At 36.7% G+C, this 23,283-nt stretch overlaps 1 protein-coding gene across 1 annotated transcript in view; it reads left to right on the top strand.

Annotated features, from left to right (window-relative positions):
- Positions 1-10,027: 10,027 nt before the first annotated feature.
- The window catches only part of gpc1b (glypican 1b), a 60,828-nt gene continuing 47,572 nt past the window's right edge, over positions 10,028-23,283 (top strand). The window contains exons 1-3 of the mRNA XM_055033104.1: positions 10,028-10,100; positions 10,328-10,430; positions 10,526-11,056. Of these exons, the coding sequence (XP_054889079.1) occupies positions 10,897-11,056 (160 nt within the window). The 5' untranslated portion in view covers positions 10,028-10,100; positions 10,328-10,430; positions 10,526-10,896. The remainder of the gene's footprint in view (positions 10,101-10,327; positions 10,431-10,525; positions 11,057-23,283) is intronic.

The raw sequence follows: 23,283 nt of genomic DNA, 5'->3' as shown, positions 1-23,283 counted from the left end.
TTTTTTTTTTTTTTTTTTTTTCAGTGGATGATCATGGCTTTAGCAATGTGAAAACAGAGCAGCCCACTTTCAACCCCAGGAACTCATCTACCACCCTTCACCCCATACCTCCAGATTGTCTTACCTTTTCAGCACAGAGATCACAGTGACAAACTTGGGTTGGATGAAAGAGGCAATGGAGAGGAGACGGCACTAGAAATAGCTTGTCAAAGATAGACAATTGGGTGAAGAGAGTCCTGTGGCACCTCCTAACCACAGCTCTCCCGCTTGACTTTCAGTCATCAGATGTATCCATTTCCCGCTGCAGAGCTTCATCAAATTTTACAACAGGGTAACAAAGGCAGCATATTCAGTTGTTGATCTGTTATTTTTGTCTAGTGGCCGACTAACATTAGGTTAGGTAAATTTGTGACCCTCATTTTAATTCAAATAAACTGTTGAAAAAATGTCAAGATGATTTTCAGCTATGACTTGGATTAAATCTCTAAAAAACAGTTTGTCATTATTGTGCATAATTACGCACAACATGTTATCTGTTGTTTTATTATTTTTTTATGTTATGTCTACTTGTGATTCAAACTCTTGCAGGGCAAAATAATGGTTTTTTTTCCATCAGTTTGTCTCCTGTAAAGGTCAGAGTCTGTGCCATGCAAACATGTATGTCAGTGAATGGAAAAGTCTTCATATTGTACCAGTCTTCTTGTTCTTTGCTGATTACTGCCTCCAGAAAGTCATTCTTGATGGACTACATCAAATATGAGCAGTTATTCAGCTTTGCAATACTTGAATATCCTTCAGGATCCTGGACTTATTCTTCCTCTTATGAAAGAAAAATAGAGACAGACCACATGCCAGAGGACTGAGCAGTTGGCTCAGACCATTTTCAATCTCTTGCTGAGAAAGATTCACATTTTTAGGGACTATCTTTACTATTTACAGAGAAAACAAGAGAAGGGCAGGGCAAGCATGTCTCATATGCAAAAAAGGAAGGTCTGTTTTTAGAAAAAGGGTGAAAGTTTAGGAGCTCCAAGTGACAAAGTGACATAATATTTGGGTGTGCGAAGTAAGCTGGCCTTTTTTTTTTCTTTTCAAAAACTCTATGTAGTTTGTGGGGTTTTCTGCATGTGAACACAAAGAACACAAAAACCTTCCCCAGTCCACAATCCAACAGTGGTGCAATGATCATTCAGAGAGAATTAGATATTGGAAAACTCATCCAATGGGGCAAGCAAACCTCAGAAGTCTGTGTTTGGCATGAGTCATGATCCACTGATCAGAAAGTTTACAGAAGTCAGTCGTGGGATAGGCAAAATAGGAAAAGAAAAGAAAAAAAAAACACTGGAACATGAATTAGGTCAGAAACTTGGAGACCAAATAGGGGCAAGGAAAAAAAATCCTGGATTTCTGACTCACTCATGCAGTCAATAATCTGGCAATGAGGCGGAGGCTGTGAAGAGCTTAAGTGCTACAGCAACCAGGTGAAGCGGGTAGATCGTCAGAACAAGGCGCAAGTGGATTCAATAAACTGACACACAAAGGGCAAGGCAAAAACATGAAATCAAGAGGCATGCCATGAAAATGTGAATTATGAGGTGCATCCCATCTAATGGGATGGGATGCAGATTTAAGTAATGTTGCATTGCCGCAAAAAGACGTGGGATAAAATTTGAAAAGAGTGTCAGGTTGATTGGCCACGCTAAATTGCCTGGTGTTTGAAGCTGTGCACACATAGTTGTCTATCCTGTCTGTTTTAGTATTGTCCTCTGATTCACCATGGTAACATATCCATGTCTTGAACAGTTTTATGTTCAAACACTTAGATCTAATTCATACTAAGCGAAAACAGAGAACTGCTCTCTTGCTTAATTCTTACATCTTGCTCTTTTTTTCCCAATACGATGTATGACTATTAGTATGTGGTTGTTGGAAATTTCGAATACATGGTTACTGAATTGACAACTGGATGTGTTGTCAATTCACACTCAGTTGGGTGTGTCACATAGGAAAAAAGGTGTTGGCTATTTCACCCTTTTAATTTTTGCACCTTTCCAATTTTGGTCTTTTCATGTCCAGTTTGTCTGTCACATAATTTTTCTCATTCATCAATTTAGGTTGCATTAAGTTACATTGCTTTGAAAAACAATGTAACTTTTTCAAATCTACGCAGATTGCATAATTAGGAAATGTAGCTATTTGATTCCAATAAATAATACCTTTACCAGAATTTAAATTTACTTTGATTTGATCAGGGATCATAATCTGCTGTTTTTCATAATAATCGATGAGCCCAAATAAAGCTCATTACCAACTGAAAAGGAAAAACGTCAAAAACAAGGTATACAGTTGCATGAGTGAGATTTGTATAAGATAATTTTCTATACACACTGTCCATGCTCAGCCATGTGCATGTACACAAGAGACACAAAGTTACTGACGGCCCGGTGGACAAAACAAAAGACTAGATTGAGTGTGTCATTGGAATGTATTGTGCTTTAATAAGGCACAGCAGTGAGCCTGAACATTAGTCAATGGGGAAGTCAGGCTGTTAAGAAAACAGATTAACTGTCTCCACATGACAAAGGCCAGCTAAAGAAAAATGTGGCCCTTCTAGCATGAGCCCCCATTCCAATTAGACCAGTGGGGTCTCTGTGGGTGTTACTGTAATTTGAGTTGTGATTAAGGAGGCTGAGAATTGAGTCATAGGCATGCCTGTGATTGTTTGTAGGTCTTTTTGCAGGGATGTCACATATGTTCAAGGGTGGCCTGCATGTAGAGCAGAGTTCTCATTCAGGTTTGCTCTGTTTGTCATGCCACAGCCAGCTTTCTTTCTCATATCCTGGAGACGGATGAGCACTGCTGTGAATGTTCCATGGGTCCTATGGGTGCCATTCCACCTTCTCAACTCCCTTTGCCTTTCTGTCTATCTGTAGCGGTTTAAACCTAAATAATTTTTGATAATTACTTTTGCTTTGAATAGTTTTATCTATCTTCATGGCTTCTGAACGTGTTATACTAGTTCCCATTTTAGTGATGGAGCATAAACCTTAAGTCAATCTTTTATTTGAATTGCTGGACTTGTTGGGTATAGAGTTTGTATATAACTCAAGATAAATGAATGTCATCGATTGGCTTGGATTACATATTCAGGAGTGCAAGCCATCAACGAATTCTGCAGACTATGAATGAGTGGAAATCAATTATTTGGGCCTTTGGGGGCTTCATCCTCATTCTTATAGTACAACCTGCACTTTTCATGCCTGAGTGATTTTGGGCACCAGTGATGACAAAAACTTTTTCTGCTGATTTGAATGTTCCTTAAATTCTCTTTAAACTTCATTTTTGAGTGAGTGAATAGAAGTTAGACCTTCTCACATAACATAAAAAACCTTTATAAAAAAAGTAGCATTTTATTGCGTATGACTGAATTTGAACTATTGTAGATCTTTTATCTATTTTCTTAAGTTACAAGCATTATCAATTATAAGCAAATTTCCTTTTTGGATCAGTAAAGTATATATGTTGTTCTATCCTACTTCATTCATTCTGTAAGAAGGCACTTTTCTAAAATCAAAGAGAGATGTACCACATTGAAAATTCCTGACACTTTTTTTTTTTTTTTGCTAGAAATCAGGTTTTAAAAAGATAGTTTCTCTAAAACCACTGATGGAGACAAAGTTACTGTAAATGCAGTTCAGTCATATCATGTCACTCTGCCTGTGTGAATCACGAGCCAAGCACAGGGGATTTTCCATCAGCATCATCACATAGCTTTTTCTCATTTTTAACACAGCATTACAACTTCATTTGAAATCCACCCATAGTCAGGCAGTTCACAACCGACAGATTAATAGGTGAAATTTGTTTTGCAGTTCACTTTATGACACCATAAGAAGGAAGCTCTTAATGAACAATCCATTGAAATGATAATTTTCCTTTAGAAACAAATGCAAAAGCTCAGAAAACACCAGATTACTTCCTCTGCTGCATTTCAACATCTGGTTTTTGAAAAAAGAAAAGTCAGTTTGTCAAAGTCAGTTTACTAAGGTGGGAAGAATTAGCACTGACACAGTTATTCTGTATCCAGTGATCAGATGTAGTCGGCACTGATGCGTTCTACTTGTTCCTGACATCTCTCTCATTAAACTCAAATTGTGAAGACGAGAGTGCTAGTCATGTGATAAAGCGCCCTGTGTGCAGAGGAGGACTGAGGAATGCTGAAGGAATGTGTAGATAATCTTAAGTGTTAGTGGGAAAATAATGTCGGACTCCTCATAGGGGGCTGAGAACTGCACAGAGTTTCTGCCTCCCACTGTTCCCGAGGCCAGCGGGGAGGGAGGTGTTGCCAGCCTGAACAAAGATATGTCACAGAACTAAAAAGAAGCTAAGAGGAGTTTAAGTTAGTTGACCCCAGATCAGATTTGCATGAATTACATTTTACATAAGGTTTGGGATCAGTTTCAGAATTTCATATTCATCTCTTCTTAAGGAAAAAAAAAACATATGAAATATTATTTCTCCATCTCCAAACATTGAACTCAATAATTATGGGAATTGTAGTTATCCTAAAAGTGTAAAGGTTTAGTCTGATTCAATGTCAGACTGTGAGGAAAAAAAATGGTCAGCTGCAATATATATTGACCTGAATGCAACAGAAGATTTTTAAGGGATGGATGGATGGATGGATGGATGGATGGATGGATGGATGGATGGATGGATGGATGGATGGATGGATGGATGGATGGATGGATGGATGGATGGATGGATGGATGGATGGATGGATGGTGTTATGTTCATACAGTGTGTAAATGTTAGACATAAAATATGCCAATTGAAATTAGGTAGGTTCTTTGTATGTATGTGACAAAGTTTACAGTTAACTAAAAAAAAAATTATAAAATTATTTTTTACTTGATTCAGCAATAACTTGCTTTCCTTCTCTTAAACTTTCTTCTTTTTTATTCTCCCCAGGCCATCCCTCATTATGTTATCTTCCTTCCTATCACACTACCTCTTCCCAGCAAACCCTTAATGTTTTCCTCAATTATGGTATCTTTTATCTAAAATAGCATATATCTTCCCTCTGCAAGTACTAGAAAGTATTTGGTTTTTTCTTTGGCAGTTGAGTGTCCTTTCTTGAAAGAGGTAAATTTCCAGTGTAACACAATGACAAAGGAAAATGGAACAGGAGCAGATGTCAAAAACTTACATTTTTGCATAATAGCGTCAAAGATAAACATGAAGGGATGATGATAAATTCCTGTAGTACAAATACAAGAATGTGAAGAGGACATCAAGGAGTTTTCTACACTATGAAAAAAAAAATAAATGTAATGGACTGAATAACGGAGGCAACAAACACAAAAAGCAAAAGATAGATCTGGTGAGTAATGTGTGGCACTTAAGCACTCCCATGAATGTGCTGAACCCTGGCTAATGGTTGACATTAAAACCCACAGCGGATGAAGAATCGATGGTATCTGCAAGAACATGGGATGAGACTGGCTTTAGGGAGAGGACACGATGATCTCCCTCTAAAGGCCGATTACATCTGTTGAAACAACACACTGATATTTACAGAGAAACTCTGAAGCTCAGCAGTGGAGCTTGTAGATTAACTAGTCCTGCCTCGTGCTCACTATATCACTTTTATTTTGTAGGGAAAATGAGTTTGTCCCCTCATCAAGAACTTCTTCTGAGATCCAAAAGGTGTTTTTTTTTGTGTGTCTTCTATCAGATTGGACTGCACTGGACTCACTTTGATATCCACATAAAACTCTCTTCCTGAGTTTGATGAGAGCAGTCTGTGCTTGTCTACTGCAATGTTCCATATTAAAACAATTTAAGCATGTTTTAATTGGAACCACTTTTGTCTTTGCATAAATTTTGAAATTTAGCAAAAATATGGGGCTGTATCAATACCTATCTTGTAAAACATTTTGTATATATACAGACCAATTTAATAAATTATAATATTATTTAAAAGTCAACTTAAATCAATAGGCTAATTCATAAAATTAAGCACATTATATGCACACAAATGGGTATTTTCAAGCCTGCATCTCTTTTAACTATGATGAAGTTTAAATTACAGATAATGAAAAATAACTTTTAAGATTAAAACATTACATCAGATTAAAAATAAACTTTCCTACAGAAATATGAGCTTAATAAAAACATGTTCATGTTCATGTTTATCATTAATTAGAATAGAATAGAATAGAATAGAATAGAATAGAATAGAATAGAATAGAATAGAATAGTTTCAGCTTTTATTGTCCCTCAAATGTGGAAAATCAGGAGCAACACCTCCAACAAATATAAAGGTGAAAACAAAAAAGTTCTTAAATTGTTAAAAGAAATATATAAAAACAAGATTAACAATAATCATACTAATATACTGTACAAAACTTTGACAAAAAATACTGTGCAGTTATTAGAAATAGACATATCAGACTTACGCTCCAAAGGATGTGCAACTGAGTTGGATCACTTTTTAAAAAAAGTGATCCATAGTACATAATACGCATGAGCACTGACCATTACAAAATAAAAAAAATATTTATATACAGACTATTTACAATATAGCATAATAATGCAGACATACAGATGTGCAATAACAGTGAACATTTTATTTCAAAATGAGTAAAAAGAGTAGGTAATTCCAGCAGCATGGATATAAACACTTCGTTTATGTTGGGAGCTATGATGGTTACAAAGTCAACTGCTGAAAAGGATCTGCAGTAACCCTCATTTGTGCATTTAGGATGCAGCAGTTTGTCACTAAAGGAACTGTCCAGTTCAGTAGCAGCTTGAACTGAAACAAGGGGTGGAAGATATTATCCATCAGAGACGTTGTTTTAGCCAGGAGGAAGGAGAACCTGCACCTTAAGAAACTCATAGTGGATTTAGCTCTGTTTATAACTTCATCCATCTTTCCTTCAATTCTGTCCCTGATAAATAATTGCATCACCAGAGCAGGTGATGCTGTTATTCATGATGCCACCATGAATTGTCACTGTAGGTATAGTGTATTTATGACCTGTGTTTTTTCTGCATAGATTAAAAAGGTTCAGTTTTGGAGCACCTTTTGCACTCTGCAAAAGGTCCCCGTATTTATTTATTCGTTTGTTCATTTATTTCAACAGTGGGTGCTTTGGGCTACATTTCCATAAATATTATGTTTGTTTATTCAGGTGTCTTGGTTCCACTGGATTTTTTTTTAAGGGTATCAGAGTAAAGAGGAATGAAAACAAATACAGTCCACACTTGGTAATAACATTTTGAAAACATTGCATTCTGCTTTTCTTGTCATCATATAAGTTGTATCGCTAAGGGAGACAGTGGCTTAGAACGGAGGGATTGTTCTGTAATCAGTGGGTTGCCAGTTCGAACCCCCACTCTGTTCATCCCAGGTGTGACCTTGGGCAAGACACAACACCCACTTTGCATGTTGATGCCTCATTTCTGTCAGTCTGTCGTAGCTACAATGTAGTTTATTGCCATCAGTATGTGAATGGGTACATAAATGACTGTTTGCAATGTAAATTGCTTTGGAGTTCTTAGCCTTGATATAGCACAATGCAAATTTAATCCATTTACCATTTTTTTCCATAGATTTTGTGTTAAAATACAAGAACAAATAATGCCTTTTCAAAAGCACAGTATTTTCTGAACATGTTCGCTGCAAACTTACTATGCAATAGGAACTGAGCATGCATGTAATTTTCACTGGAAACCTCACCATGCCCTAAAAATGCTTACCACATAATTATTGCACATGTACAATAAACTGACTGTTGCTTATTTATGGCCTCTCACCCAGCACTCCTCTGTGTCTTTGCTACCATTCTGCTGGTCTGCTTGACTTCCCCCTGCATCCTGCTCCTCATTAGGAAGCCTTTCATGGTCACAGGCAATAAAACTTCAATGAGAAGCAGTCGGAAGAAAACATGGCTGTTCTGTGGCTTTATTGAGCATTAATTATATAATCTCCATACCAGACAGTAGAGGGCCAATCAGTCCTTCAACAGCAGAGCCGACCTATGACCACATGTGGAACACAGTCAGACACATAAACTCAGGTTTCACAAACCAAATGCTGCTGAGAAAAAAAACATAAAGGTGCACATGTGTCATGCATACACAGATCTATATGCAATGCAGGGTAATGTCTTATCACACACCTGGGTTGAGTCCACTTATTCTGGTAGCCACTCACCGTGTGTTCTTAATAAAGTTCAATTTCTCTCATAGCAGGAAGAAAAGCAAGGCAAGCTAGTTTTTTTTTCTTAATTCTTTTTCAAAGTTGCATATTTCAATATTGGAAAGCTGCTGTGTGGGTGTATTGTCAGCTTTGCCCCCCTGCTCCTCCATTACACACACAAAAACACGCACATTCACAAACAGAGGCCACAAATGATGAAGACACTTGACATTCTCAAATGAATGTATAATTCATTCATTCATTTCAGAGATGTAATAATAGGATGCAAGAGTGGCCATTTCTCCGCTACTGATATGTGAGTTACTCTCCTTGTTATTTGGAGCCAGTAGTCAAGAGGAAAAGGCTAATTATGGTGTAGCATTTTTAAATGTATTTGTAAACAATATCTGACTCTGGAAATGGAAGAATTTTAGGACAGGAAATGGCTCGGTTTACCAAAAGGTTTTCTTCTTGACTGTCATTCTTTTCTCTCCTCATGACTGTCCTTCATTCCAAGCTCAGTAGTTTGCCCCTCAATCCCCAAGTACCATACTAGTGGGATCTTACTTACTTAAAAAAAAAGAAAAAAAAAACTGTATATATATTTTTAGGCTTTTTTGCAAAAACATGATGCCATTCAAAACAGACTAATCAAATTTCACACCCCACTGAGTGGAATAACAGTGTAACATTTTAAATTGAGGGAAAAGTATGTGTGCTGCTATCATAAACATATGGCATAAGTTCACAGTCACACTAGATTTATTTGCACAAATAAACTGAAGTTAATGTTCCTATTAACAGTGTTATAAATGCAAACTGTGTGTGAAATTCCTGTGAGTATGATGAAGCTACACACCAAAACCAACTGGGTCAAAATACACAATTTGAGTTATTTTACAAACTGGGGTATGGGTTTGAACACATGTCAGGTGCAAGAAAATAACTCAGTCTGGATAACTAAATACTCACTGATTAAAATAATAACATTTCTATTGAAAATAATAAATTGTAAAGGGATTTAGAAACAGGGTGCACACAGGTCAGGTTGCAGATTTCTGCAATAGGAACCACAGAGTCAGGCACCTGACTCCTGAATGATTTTTATTTTCATATAACAAGCAGAATTATTTTTTTCATTTTTATTTTTTATTTCCTTTATTCAACCAGGTAAACCCCGTTAAGATCTGGATCTCATTTTCAAGAGGGACCTGGGCAGAAGTCTGCAATACACAGTAATGCCTACTTAAACTTACTGGTCTGACTTTGCTTTCAGATCAATCAATATTCAGTTAAAAATAGTTCACAACAAAATAAATGTTGCTATGTATCTCAAAAACAACAGCAGCCATAAAGGTGATTTAATTTTCTGTCTGTGAGATTGACAGATGGATGAGCGAACAGATAAACTGATAAATAAGCAATTTCACCACACAGCCAAAAGTGGCAATGAAAAATACACAACTATACACAACATTTAAGTTTAAATAAAGCTACTGAGTGGGCTTTAGGGTGTATTTTATTTATTTTTTTTTTCTTCGACATCTAAAGAATTTAAAATTAGCAGAGAGGCCATGTTGTCCACATTGTGGTGTTTACCCAGATTTAGGAGGTAAACATAAAGAAACTGTGGATAATGAAGGCATTCATTTGGTGACAGGTAACCTGTAAGCGCCCTAAAACAGTTCCTGATTTGTTGGACATGAATTGCGTCGTGTAGAGTGATGTCTTCTACTCAACAGACACTCTCAGAGGAGGGTATCCAGTGCTGTGAATTGAAAGGGACCAGCCTACAGTTCATGTGTGACACCTGGCTGACGGTGAGCAAGCCCAGCCAGCAAGCACACATTCCTTACGTGATGAGACCCACACAGCATTCTCCTCTCCTGGGAACCAGGTATGTTTACACTCCTTTACAAATCAGTGAGCCACAGTAACGGCAATATACTTGCCAAACTGTTGAGGCGCGGCAGCTTAAAATTTGGACAAAACATTTAAATCAAATAAGCATGACTGTGTCAGAAAGCAACAAGAAATAGCTGGAGTTGCTTTAAAGTTCTGTTTCCTTTTCATCCTCCTCTTTCTGTCTGCCTGCTTCTCCCCGCCTCCCTCCCTTTTCCACAGAGTGGCAGCGCTGGCACATCATCGTCCAGAAAAGCCTGAGCTGCGGTATCTGCCGGTGTGTGCACCTCTGTACTCGGATTCCTCACGTTAAAGCCGGGCAGGCGTGAGTCAACACAACGCTTATTTCTGGCGTGACTTAAAATAGCGTATTTCAGTCGGGTAACCTAATTCTTGCATCTCTTGCTTGTCTCTCTTTAGGTCAGCCACGGATAGCTGAGTGAGACCGGGGATCTTTACAGAATAACCTTTCAGCAAAATATTTTTTTTTTTATATTTTCGGGAGAAAATAATAAGCGTCTGCCGTGGCTGCGCTGGCGTAAGTGGATTAAAGAAGAGACGGGACATCTGGGCTGAGAGGAATAGCTCTTGTGCCGCGCAGTAGCGCGCACAGAACAGCCACAGAAGCTGCAGACGCACTGAAAGAGTGTAAGGGGGAAGGAAGGTGGCGGATATTTTACGCACCACAGCACCAGCCCTGAATTTGGTGTACTTTCAGCTTTATACTAAGTCGCTCAGTTGTCGCTTGGATTTCCTCCAGCCCGAGTCCAAAGCCACACTGGTCAGCAAGAATGGATTTCTTCATCCTGGCAGCTCTGGTGCTGTGCTCTCTCACAGCGCCAGCCTTTGGGGACAAAGGGTCCAGCAAAGCCCGGACTTGTTCGGACATTCAACGGTTTTACGGCGGAAAGGGATTCAACCAGGATGGTGTCCCACAGTTTGAAATGTCAGGTAAGCGCCTTCAGAATCTTTTCATTTTGGAAACTACGCTGCATTTCATTACATGTGTGTTATTTTCCCATTTATACAAAAAAAAAAAAGACATAAATTAGATACAAATGAACTTTGTGTCCAGTTAAAAACAAAACAAACAAAACAAAATAGGCTACTACTAATGTGAGCATCATATTCAAGGGGAAAACGAAGAATTGTAAAGTATTTTTTTTATTTTTTGTTTGCATGAGAGTACAAGGAAAGAATCTATCTTTACACCTCTTAAATCTGTTGTCACACTCATTTGATGTCACATGGTACTGTAAAGTAGAGGAGATATGGCTGCAGGCTTGGTAGATGAAACACTGCTTTGAAAAGTTATTGAGACAGAGCAGAGGCACCATAGGAAATAAGTTTGTTTGATCCTTGATTAAAAAGAAAACCCTGCATAATCTTTTGTTTGCTTAACACAAAGCATAGATGTTGTGCCTTGCTTTCTGTGCATTTTCAAAAGAGTTTTTTTTTATTGAGGTTCTCTTCTTGACCATACTCTAATCTGACCTCTTCTTCTATATATTCTGATACGACAGGGAGGCCAACCTTGTAAACTACCAGACAGTCCATTAACCCAGTGCTGTGACTGTGCAGATATATTGTTTCTCACTGTGTCATCCATGGCCTGATGTCAGTCACAACCCCCCCTTTTGCAGGTTGTACAATTGCAGTTTTGCTTCCTTTGGAATTCAGTGAGGCGCTTTCTGGCTCTTCAAATAACACATACACATGCAGTTTACAGCAGGTATCTGCAGTTACAATATCCATCACACGAACAGACTAGAAAGTGAAACTTTGGGACAGTCATATGCAGACAGCGACTTTATAAAGAAGGGGTTGTGAAAGTTTTTATAGCAATTCCCATCACAGTAAAAGTAGAAAATTTTACTTTTCTATTATTTAGCATATTTTGCTATAATAATAGAAAAGAAAGAACTTGAACCCATTTTTAGGTTGAGATCTGTACAGTTTAATTTGAAAAAATGAACAAGGCGACCCTTACAAGTTGATATTTTGAGGCGTAGTCAGAAGACCAACTCTTGCCTCAAAACCAAAGTAGCTATGGCTAGAGTGAAAGCATTTATATGCTCACTTGTACATTTTTTAAGTCTACTTGTTTTTTTAAGTTTAAGCTGTTTTATTGAGCATGTTACAGTTTTTAAGACTGTTTGCAAAGAGAAAAACTATATTACCGTGTATTGCTATTAATTGTTAGTTTGATCACTGGGTACATAAATTAGCAACCAGCAAGACAGTTAAACAGACAGATAGGTAATTTTATTGTGTGCAAAATTGGAAATGGAAAGGCATACGTATATCTTACTTACAATGATTGTTACATATCTGCCCATTGATTTTTTAAATTTTATTTTACCTTTATTTCCCAGGAAAGAAATCCATTTAGGTTATTAGTCATTCTCAAAAAAGTTATGACTTCAGAGGGCGAGGATAGACATTATCTGTACTGAGATTTTCATAGTATGATAACCTTCAGTAAAAACATCCTGGCTTTGTAGTATTCCCTTATTTATGCAATTTTCTTTTGAGAAAAACTTAATCATATTTAATTGCTTTTATTTGGAATGACAACACAACAAATATTCCCAAAACTGCTAAAATAATAGGTATCTATATAATTTTTTAATTATTTATAGACCCGAGCAAAAAAAAAAAAAAAAAAAGCAAAAGGCTAGTTCTCAAAATATATATATATATATTTTAGCATAATCTTATGACAGTTTGTTGTTCTGCAACTGTGGATAAAAGAGGACAGGTCACATCACTAGTTTGGCAGTAATATTTTGAATATTTAAAACAAAAAACTAATTTTTATTATTGCAGACTAATGTATAATGCTTATATCATTGTAAGTTTTTCAGTCATTTTATCCAGCCCTACAATTTAATATAGATGCTGACAAAGTGAATCGAATGTGACGAGGCTGTTCTTCCACATTACTATATCATCACAAGTAGTTGCAAGGGCTAATGATCACTAGCAGAATAATTGCATAGTTTACTTGAATGACCACATTGAAGAAGTCCTTTCAAAAGCCAGCATATATCAGTAAATTTAGGGTCAACACCTTCTTTTAATAAAAAGTTTTGTTACTATGAGAACTTACATAATTAGAGTACTGCAGGGACAATTGTTTTCTGTTCTTCTTGCTACTTGGCTCTTAATCAGAAATAACATCAGTTATTCATTGGTTGTAGTCTGGCACAATAAACACCTTGTAAAAAATGTAAGGTTTAATTTTATGCTTTCAGATTGCGAGCCAAGTCAACAGCGTAGATAATCCCTGACATCTGCAGAGGGTATTTCCCACTGTGACACCATTGCTTTATCAACTTAATGTATTGACTGAGTCTGATTCAAGGTCACATGTTAACTGCATCAGCCAGATTCAGTCTTGGCTGGGAGGAAAATGACTGGTCCTCAACTCTGAAAGGGATTTCCAGTTAAACTGTTTAAATTGCCACTGGACTGCTCAATCCCAAATATGGAAACTATTACCACATGAGGCTGTTAACTTTTTCCTTTGCTGTCACAAAGTGTCCATAATAAACCACTTTTAGCATCTTCAGATTCGTTATTTAAAGTTACTTGTTTTATTTGCTTTGATTAACAGATTTTTTTCCCTCAGTAACTTATAGCAAAATATAAAAGTAGAAAATATTCAATATCACCACATCATACCCCAGTCTTTGGTTAATTATGTTCTGTAAGTGACAGGAAACAATTTCCAGATATTGCTTCCACAGTGATACGCCTCATAAAGCATTGTTGATAGCCCTCTTATTTCTAAGTAATTTCCCCCTGGAGAGATCCCACAGAAGAAAGCTGTTGAGTTAAGGGTAAGTTGTTTGTTATCATTGTGTTGAAGCAATGTTTACTGGCCCATTGCAGCATTATAAGCCCACCACTTTAAAAAATGAAAAACACGTTCACAGGGAATAAAGTAAACCGATGGATGCTTTTAGAATGAGCGTGATGATTCGACTGCGGAAAGTGTAATCAGTTTGGGAAACACATTTTTTTGTCACTGTTTACCAAAAATGGAAGATTGATTTTCACAACAGTCATTCGTCTCCTCCTTGCGCTGCCCCCTCCCTGTCCCGCCCCATCATTACAGTCTTGATGACTTATCTTTTTGTCTTTCAGGGGATGACATTTTTCATCTCTATGTGTCTCTCTCTCATGGGCTCTTAAAGAGAGAGGCGTCTGTGGGTCTTTGAAAGCAGCTGGCAGCCAATGAGTGTTAGATCTTCAATGTCACATAGGCTAGTACAAAGAGGCAAGCTGTGTGAGACATCTGCAGGAAGGCTGGTAACATTTTGGCATTGATTTTTCCCATGCTGTATTTTTGTTGTTGCTGATTGCTGGTTGCTACATACTGACTGAGTTGTGTGATGCTATGGAGTGTCATCTGTAACCAGTGTTTAGATAATGACAGTGTTGCTGCTGCTCCCCAGCCCTGTAAGGAAGAACTAGTTGCTAAGGACTGGTTTGTGGCTTTAAATATATACTGATCAGTATACCAACTCACTGTGAGAAGTATGGGAATGTTTTGAACTCAGTGGTTCTCTGAAATTTAGACTTTGAAATGCATAATATAGTCTTTATGCTAAAAGAGCTGGTTTTGACTATTTAACTTATTTGTTAAAATAATTACTGGCAAAATGTCCTCAACTTTTGACTTACTATGTTACTACTAATTAAGTGTTAAACAAATATGCTACCTGAGAGACATTTTGGACAATGAAAACTAGGATTATCCATGACTGTATCTCTTTCTGTAAATGCGATTAAAGCAATTAGTTCCATTTTGAAACCTGTACCTGCATGCTAAGAGAGTAAACGTACTGAGATTTTTCTCTCACTAGTGTAATTGGCGAAGCTTAAAAGCAATCAGTGACAATTGTAATTTGTTGAAATAACAAATATACTTACAGAAATATATTTTTGGACAAATAGAACACAAACTCCATGACAAAATAATCTATGAAGATTGTTCTTTGCCCTTTTAAAAAAACTTGCTAGCGGGTTTCCCCGTTTCGTCTTCCTGCTCAAAACAGAGCGCCACTGCATGCTGATTGTTCATTCTTCACACAATCCTTTATATACAGAACAGAAACCACTAAGCTAAAAACAAATTACAAAATGGATGCCACCCATCACCCCGATATTAAAACTTTGCATCAATTTCGCGATCTCACTGCCTTTGCAGATACTCCGTATGCACCACTACTCCGTTTCTGCTTCTCTTTCACCGTAACTTGAGCAACTTTACTTCGTTTCTTAGCAATAAAATACAGCCCATAATTATTTGTTGAAGATGTGAGATTTCCAATAACAAAGAAATAAAATGTTACATTTATCATGCTTACTGTTTACCTTTGTTTGGGATTACCATATTTTATAAAAGTTAATTAAAAATGACAGAATGTATGCAGTTGAGCATAAAAACAGCTTCTCCTTACCTGTTTTCTGTAGAAAAATTCAACATTTTCATATTTTATTGAAAATAATTTCTTTATAAGTAACTTAGAGATTAATAATTATCAGGATAGAGCAAATACTATTTAGGATTTTGAGGGAAATGACAGACAAAAAAAATAACTTGATGTACTAGACTACATTCATCCTATAAACGTTGAGGCTCTATCTTTAAAAGATGCACTGAAAAAAAAAAAACTAATTGATCACTCTTAATTACACATAAATGGAACTCATTAATAGCTTTCAAGATATGAAGGCCAAAGCTTATTTGAAGGTTAATGTAAGCGAAAATCTCTATGCTTCTGTTAGTCCACCCCTCTTAGACACCCTCTTAGACAGATTAAAGCCAAAGCAACAGTTGTTTCTGTATCTCAGTGTGCAGGCCCATAACTCTGCTGTGGTTTAATGAGTGTCAATTCCTGCATCTGGGAGCCTGTCCGTGCTTGTTCTTGTGTGTGTCTGCGTGCGTGCGTGCGGGTGTGTGTGAGTGAATATACTGAAGTTGTTAAAATGCTGAAGTCAGTGAGAAGGCTCCTGATGCATTAAGCTATAATGGGCTACAGGGAGCATGAAACAGACCACATGTGTTTGATGTTCGTAAAGAGAAAGAAACAGGGCAGATGGACTGCTGACTTGACTTAGCCTGACTTGGTTTTGCGCTCCCTTTTTTGCCGTGTTGGCAGTCTATAACAACAAAGAGGAGGACAAGTCCTAAGTATCAAATATTCTTTGTGAAGTAACTTTACTTAAGAAATAAATTCTGTCTCACTGAATATCTCTTTACCGTTGGACCTCTTGGAAACGTGGACATCTGCAACACAGTTTGTTTGGACATGTTTCTTTGAAGCTTCCTTCAAGTCCAGGTATTTTGTGAACAAGTATCAACAAACCTGCAGAGGCAGCATTTAATGTTTTTCAAAATACTTTTAACTTGCTTTTGGTCACTGAAGATTTCATAAGTAAAATTGAAGTTTATTCATATTAATGATGAAAGTCTTATTTTATTAAATTTTGAAGTGAAAGCATCATGACAAAGTTGATGTGTTGACGATAAATCCAGTTCATAGGAAACGATAATACATGAAATACAAAATTGGTTCAGCAGAATTAGACTAGATTTTAATTGTGAAGGTTTAAAAAATATGAACCACTAAATATTTTAAAAAGACATTTATTTGTTATAATTTTTTCAAAACCCCTCTTGGCCCCCGTCTAGAACTGCCCCTGGCCCGCAGGTCTGGGTCTGGTGCATTTTTGCTTACTATGTTTTTTTCTTTATTGATTAGAAGTCAGGTTATCGAAACTGGTAAACAATATTAATAAAATCTTGATGAAGTAATACACTAAATGACCACTGAACAACTATTCATAAAATATTTGTGAATAAGACACAAAGGCGGTAATGTAATGTAAAAAATATATGTATTTATTTAGTGTTAATCTATTAGTTATATTACTTATATTGGCTAATGCTATTATTTCTTAAATATCAAAACGCAAAATTCTCAGCAATAATAATAATCAAACTAAAATCACAATAAGAAACTGAATCAATCATAGCAAAATTATCTGTATCATATCAGCCTCAGGAGACGATTTCTGGAGATGCTGATTTCTGGTTCTTTAGGTTCTGACAGATCTGCGGTTCCTCTCCTGATCCATTCTGTCTGTTACACAGCAGCACATTTTTTTTGTCGATCGATGCACATAGTATCCAGCCTCATGGAAATAGTTCAGCTGATAATGTGTGTCTTTTCACTCACGCCTGTATTTTTAAAGCGATTTTTTTTCTTCTCAGGACATGGAATCGGGTGGAGGATGTTTTAAAAAGACGCGGGTTGATAGCAGCTCACTGCGGCTGCGTAGTGACCAACTCTAGGCAACTGTGATGTTCAGTGTCGGTCCGGAGCGTTCAGGGGTCCTTTAGCTCCCGCCACGACAGTGTAGCTAACCTTAATATTTCCATCCCACCGTCACCCATGAACACAACACCAACATACTTGACTCCTCATTAGGCAACTGGGATGGTTCAGTCTAGACTTATCCAGTTAAGATTTTTACCAGTCTAAGTATTTGATTAAATCATTTGATGGAGTTTTATTTAATTAAAAACTCTGAAATACTCCTTTTGTGTAGCACCAATCAGAAGCACTGATGCCGATGCCAACATTAGTGATTAATTTGACGTTTTATTCTCAGATGTTTATATCGTATATGTCATTATCACAGTTTTATTTTTTTATTTTTTATTTTATTTTTTATTTTTTATTTTTTTAACTGGGTACTAAAAATGGTACTTGGGAAAAATAGTAATGGAGGCCTCTTCAACTGCCAACAACACAACAAGCTTGTTGGGTTGTTGTGTTATAAGCAGGCCTTCAAAACATGTGCAAACTATTTCATTTCTTACTTCAAAATATTAGCTTCAAACATAGATTCAACAAGTTTAAAGCACTAATCTTCATATCTAATTGAATAAATAGAGGTCGATGGGACTAGCTTCTCTTTGACAAGAAATATCTTTTCATATCACAACATTTCATCAAACTCCTTGTGCACAATGCTCTATCTTGACATGTACCTGCTGCTCGTATTCTGTACAGCTTTGCACATCAATTTCACTCTCTGCTCTGGCTTCTTTCCTCTTGGGTTCCTCTTGTCTTTTGCTTTGTGTCACTTCACTAATATGAGAGCAAGGATTCACGTACAGAGCTCTCCCTGTGCAAGAACACACAGAAGCAGCAGACACAAAGATTACAGCAAAGGCCAGTTTCATATTTATGGCTGCACAGGGGTTGTCAGTGTCATTCCAACTTGTGTGTGTGCTTGGGCTTGTTTTTTTTTCCCTCATTGGGATGTTTCCGGGTACAAAGAAAGACTTTTTCAGGCAATCGTTCTCTTTCTTAAGGCTGAAGATGAAGTAACCGAATCCAAGTTAAAGGGATGAGATGCCAGGAAACTGATTAAGGTTTGGTAATGGAGAATAAATGGAAGTCAGCGCAACCTTTAATGGGAGGACATGCTTGCATGTGTAGGCGTGTGGGCGTGTGCATTCGTGCGTGTTTCTTTAGGAGGGCTGTTGTGTTGGTGTATAATACCTCATTTCACTTCAGGTGAATTGGCCATGTCACAAGGAGAATTATTACTTTGTTACTGGAAGGTCTTTTTTAAAATCTTTTTTCTATGAGTTTGTGAGTCTAGGACACTTCAGATGTCACTGCATGTGTGTTATGTTTGTGTGCGTGTGTGTGCAAAACAGATGTTTGAACTCTGTATGACTTCTAAACTAAAGCAAAGTCAATGCTATGAAATAGTTTGCTGCCTATTTGCTGACATTGTATGAAGATTTAGCATTTTTCTGATAGCCGACATATTTTCTGGCTTTTATTCAGAATGTAAATGTCTATGTGAACCACATTAAGCTGCTGCATGCCTTGTCACCACCAGCTGTGCTCTCTGTGGACTAGGTAGGTATTTGAATTGACAAGTAACAAGCAGCATCTCACAGCATGAGCATTCTTTTTTGCACAGCTACTTCTACTGTTTGCCCCTTGCTGCTTGATAAATGGTGTTGATCCAAACCAAGATGGCACCGAGCATTTCAAGTGAGAGCACGCAGTGTGAATTCTACATAGTGACACACCCTAAACCAATACACACGTATGCACTGTCTGCAGCTGTACAATATTCATTTGGAGAGTTTTGGTCCTAAATAAGACCCATGCCAGGGATAATCTTTTAGCTGTAGCATTATAGTGATAAACTCACGCATACTTGTTTGTCTATTCTTTAGAGAAAGCTGATTTTGGAAAGAGTTTGTTAATGATTCACTAAAAAATGGCAAATATGTACCATTAGTTGTAGGATTTTGTCCATAACTCAGTTAAAAGCATTTTTTTCTGCAGCTTACTGAAAAAAACATGGACTAAGAGCCTTAATATGGTCCTAGAAATCATATGTCTTCCATATTCTATTTATCAGAGTTATAAATAGATTATGGAGACAATACAAGGCCCTTTGTATTGTCTTGTTGCTAAAACATGCTATACAAATAAAGTTACCTTTACCTTTAAAATAATCTACGTAAAAGAATTTTAAGTACTTGAACTTGAGCCTTCAAGTTCTCACACTTCAAGACAAGCTATAGAGGCGAGGTTGCCCAAGACCAGTGCTTGAGAGCTACTACCCTACATCTATTAGGTACATTCCTATACAGCACACCTGACTTACATGAGTGGCTCATTGTCAGGCCTCTGCAGAACTGAGTGACATGCTGGTGAGAGAATTCAGTCATTTGACTCAGGTGTGTTGAGGCCACCTGGCCTTGGGTTTCCCAGAAGTTTAGTTTGTAAATATCTGTCTTTCAGTTCAGATCCCAAATTCTAATTCATTTTATGAAACTGTGATATTTATTTTTTCCTTCACTTTGTTGGTAGAATTTTAAAGATAGTGTCAGCTTTTTTGTATGTCTGATAATACTGTCTATAAGGAATCTTTTTACCATGTAGTAATTATGACTACAATGTAAGTCGTACCTGGTACATGAAATGTAACTAGGTAGAAGAGTAACTTGAAACTGTTTTTATTATAAGGGTGCATGTATTGTAGTTGTGCTTGCTGCAGATAGGAGCTGATATATGCTCCCAAAAAACTTAACAGCCTTTAACATGTTTCACAGACTGTTGTTTAAGAGAATGAATTTTAGCTCATTTAAAAGGAAATAAATTTAACTGTAAAGTAATGGCAGGTATAAAAGTACAACTTGACCGAGGCTGAAAAAAGTAGGTGCTCAAAGACGAACATTCCTTAAAATACACTGATAATCTACAATATAAAGTTTTATGGCATGTTCACATGAGGATATAAATGTCAAGAAGAAATATTTGTTTTCAATTTCTCAATAGTTGGCTTTTAAAATAGCTCCTATGCTGCATGTTTCTCCACCTCTTCTCTGATGTCACACTTCATAATGTTTTATAATGTCTTTCATTCTTGTTTTATACTTGAGCTCTGTTGCTACCTTTTCCTCAGCTCAACCAAATCTATGGTTCTTTGTTTCTGTGTAATTGGTCATTTAATTAATCTATTTTAGCTGTCTCTACACAAGTAGATTATTATTGATTTTTCACTTGGCATTCATAATTTCTAGGAGATTCTCTCTCATCCAGATAAACCATTTCATAAGCGGTTCAATTATCAGTTCCTCTGTTTCGTACTTTGTTAGTCCTTCCAGACTTTTCTTTTTTATGAGACTTTTATCTCTCATTTTCTCTCTTCCTTATTTTCCCTTATCTGCAGCTGCAGAGAACATTGCAAATTCAATTATTTTCATTGCAAATATAGTAAATGCTCACAGATGCTCTCCAAAAACAAATTTTCTCTCTTACTCATTTAAAACTTCAAGAATGGCCCATTATTCTGATTTAATTGTACTGAATAAAACCTGCATGGACTTTACAGTCATGCACAATATTGCAATAAGTTGAAAATTATGTATGGCAATTTGGAATAAGACATAATTATAGCTAAGAACTCCTCTGCCTATTCAGTTTGATGGAGGAATTTTAGTATGAATGTGATTTGTATGTCATGTTTTTATAAAAGTCTATTGAATCTAAACAATTTTGTAGCATTCTTATAGTTTTAGCCAACCACCTCAAAGAGAGCTTCTTTTATTCTTGGTTTGAATGTAATTACAGTATTCCTTTGCCACCGTAGCGACTTAACAAGCCTACTTCTTTCAGGCCTTAGAACTCTGCACAGCATGAGTGCCTCTGTGTCCTTTACATTTTTGAGACAGCTTCCGTATAATTGTGTTACACTTTAAAAGTTCTTGCTCCTTCCAGGTTTTTGTAGCAAGCAGAATAGCCAAGGGAATACTTTGAGCTATGCACTAGTGTCTTTTCATTTCCCTCTTTCTGTGTGTGGTTCATCGTCCTTCTTTCACTTCCACCAACTAGTCTATAGTCTGATTTTTTTTTTTTTTTTTTTTGGGTCTTTCTATGGAAGCACATTTTTCTGTAATTAGACAGCGAGATCTAGGTTTATGACATCATTTCTCAAGGGTTATTTAGGGCTAAGGAAAGCCCACACAGTCGATGGTGGTTTGCTGATTTGGCTTGACCTGCTATTTACTTATGGAGATAAATGAAAGTGCGGGAGTGACCAGATGATTACCCAGGCCTCAGAAGCAGAGGGTCTTGGGAAAAATGGCCCTCATAATTATGTAGGGAAATCTGTAATTACTGTCAGTTGTCATATTGTTTGCTGTTACAGGATTGTTCTTATTTTCTCTGTTTGGCCACTTTTCTTACTTTCCCTTCACTCCTTTTACTTTTCCAAACTTCAGCAACAACTTCAATAGAGTTTTTTCTAAGGATTTCTTTAAATATTGTACATTTAACTGTTTTTCCAAAGACTATTAAACCCTTTAAAGATGATCAATTTTACCCCAATTTTACTCTATCATCTTATATGATAGAGTAACTCAATGTCATGGAGGAATAAAGCCTGAAAAGTGTTGGGTGCATTTGTATTCTGAGTAAACAATTTATACCCATAGTATTTGGGGGTTGAAGCTAAAAGCTTTGCACATGTATAGAGTGAAATTATTAACCATTCTTCTTGCAAAATAGCAAGTTACGCAGCTTATATGTGCCTAACCTTACATGTTCATTACAAATAAACCATTTCCAGTCTTCAAAGCATCAAAATGTGCTTTGACCTAAACCATTCCATTGAACCTCTGGCTGTATGTCGTTGTTCTGTCTGCAGCAGTCTCGTGTCATTCATTCAGAAATGACCCTGCTTTAGCTCACTGTGCTTAAGATTTTCAAAGCTTGGGCTATATTGTAACTGTGCTTTAAATCTTTTCACAACCTCACTCTGATGTGTTTCTTCTCCTTTGTGATGTTGTCCATTGAGCTAACAAGCCTCGGGCATTCTGACAAAGATTATGTTAAAATTAAACTTGCAAATGTGGTGGCTTCTGAAGGCAATTGGTTGCACTGGATTTTAGTTTCAGGTTGTTGGAATTGTAAAAAAATTGAAAAGATATAAAATTTTCTCTTATGTAACTATACATTAACATGAGTCTGTTTTGTTAAATCCATTTAAAGTTATTTAAGTTTGTGACTGGATGTGTGGACATTTTTGCAAAGTGTATGGATAACATGCCCTCCTTACATTTGCCCACATTGGAAATAGCACACACATTTGTTGAAACGGATTTTAAGTGGAAGTACTGCACAGTAAGTTAATGAACGTAAAATGACAATGACTCATAAAGCATGTCTATTTTTTCTGTTTAGCTGTAACACTGAGTATTTCATTTTGGCCCACTTATCGTTGTTTCATGTGTTTTGTTATTTGTTATCTCTCCGTTTCTCCCTTGCAATTTTCTTTTCGTCATCCTTCCCTACATAAATATTTTACATCTTTCAAATGAACCCTGTCACCCTAGCTTACAGCATGCTTCACTGACTCATCTCTTTAGAGCATATAATGTGTTTATGTATTAAATGTGTTTGGCCTTTTGTATGAGAGTTAATTTGAATCTGAGAAATAAGAGCTCATATCTAGTGTCTCGCTACATTACTGCACAACCACATCGTTTTTGGTCAGCTCATTTTGAGAATTTGCACAAAAAACCTATGCATATGTATTTTGTCAGTTATATAATGCCATTT

Source organism: Poeciliopsis prolifica, unplaced genomic scaffold (genome assembly GCF_027474105.1).
Source record: "Poeciliopsis prolifica strain line A6 unplaced genomic scaffold, Auburn_PproV2 SCAFFOLD008, whole genome shotgun sequence".
Classification (NCBI taxonomy): Eukaryota; Metazoa; Chordata; class Actinopteri; order Cyprinodontiformes; family Poeciliidae; genus Poeciliopsis; species Poeciliopsis prolifica.
The sequence above is the reverse complement of the archived record's forward strand: the minus strand, read 5'-3'. Positions and strand labels throughout refer to the sequence as shown.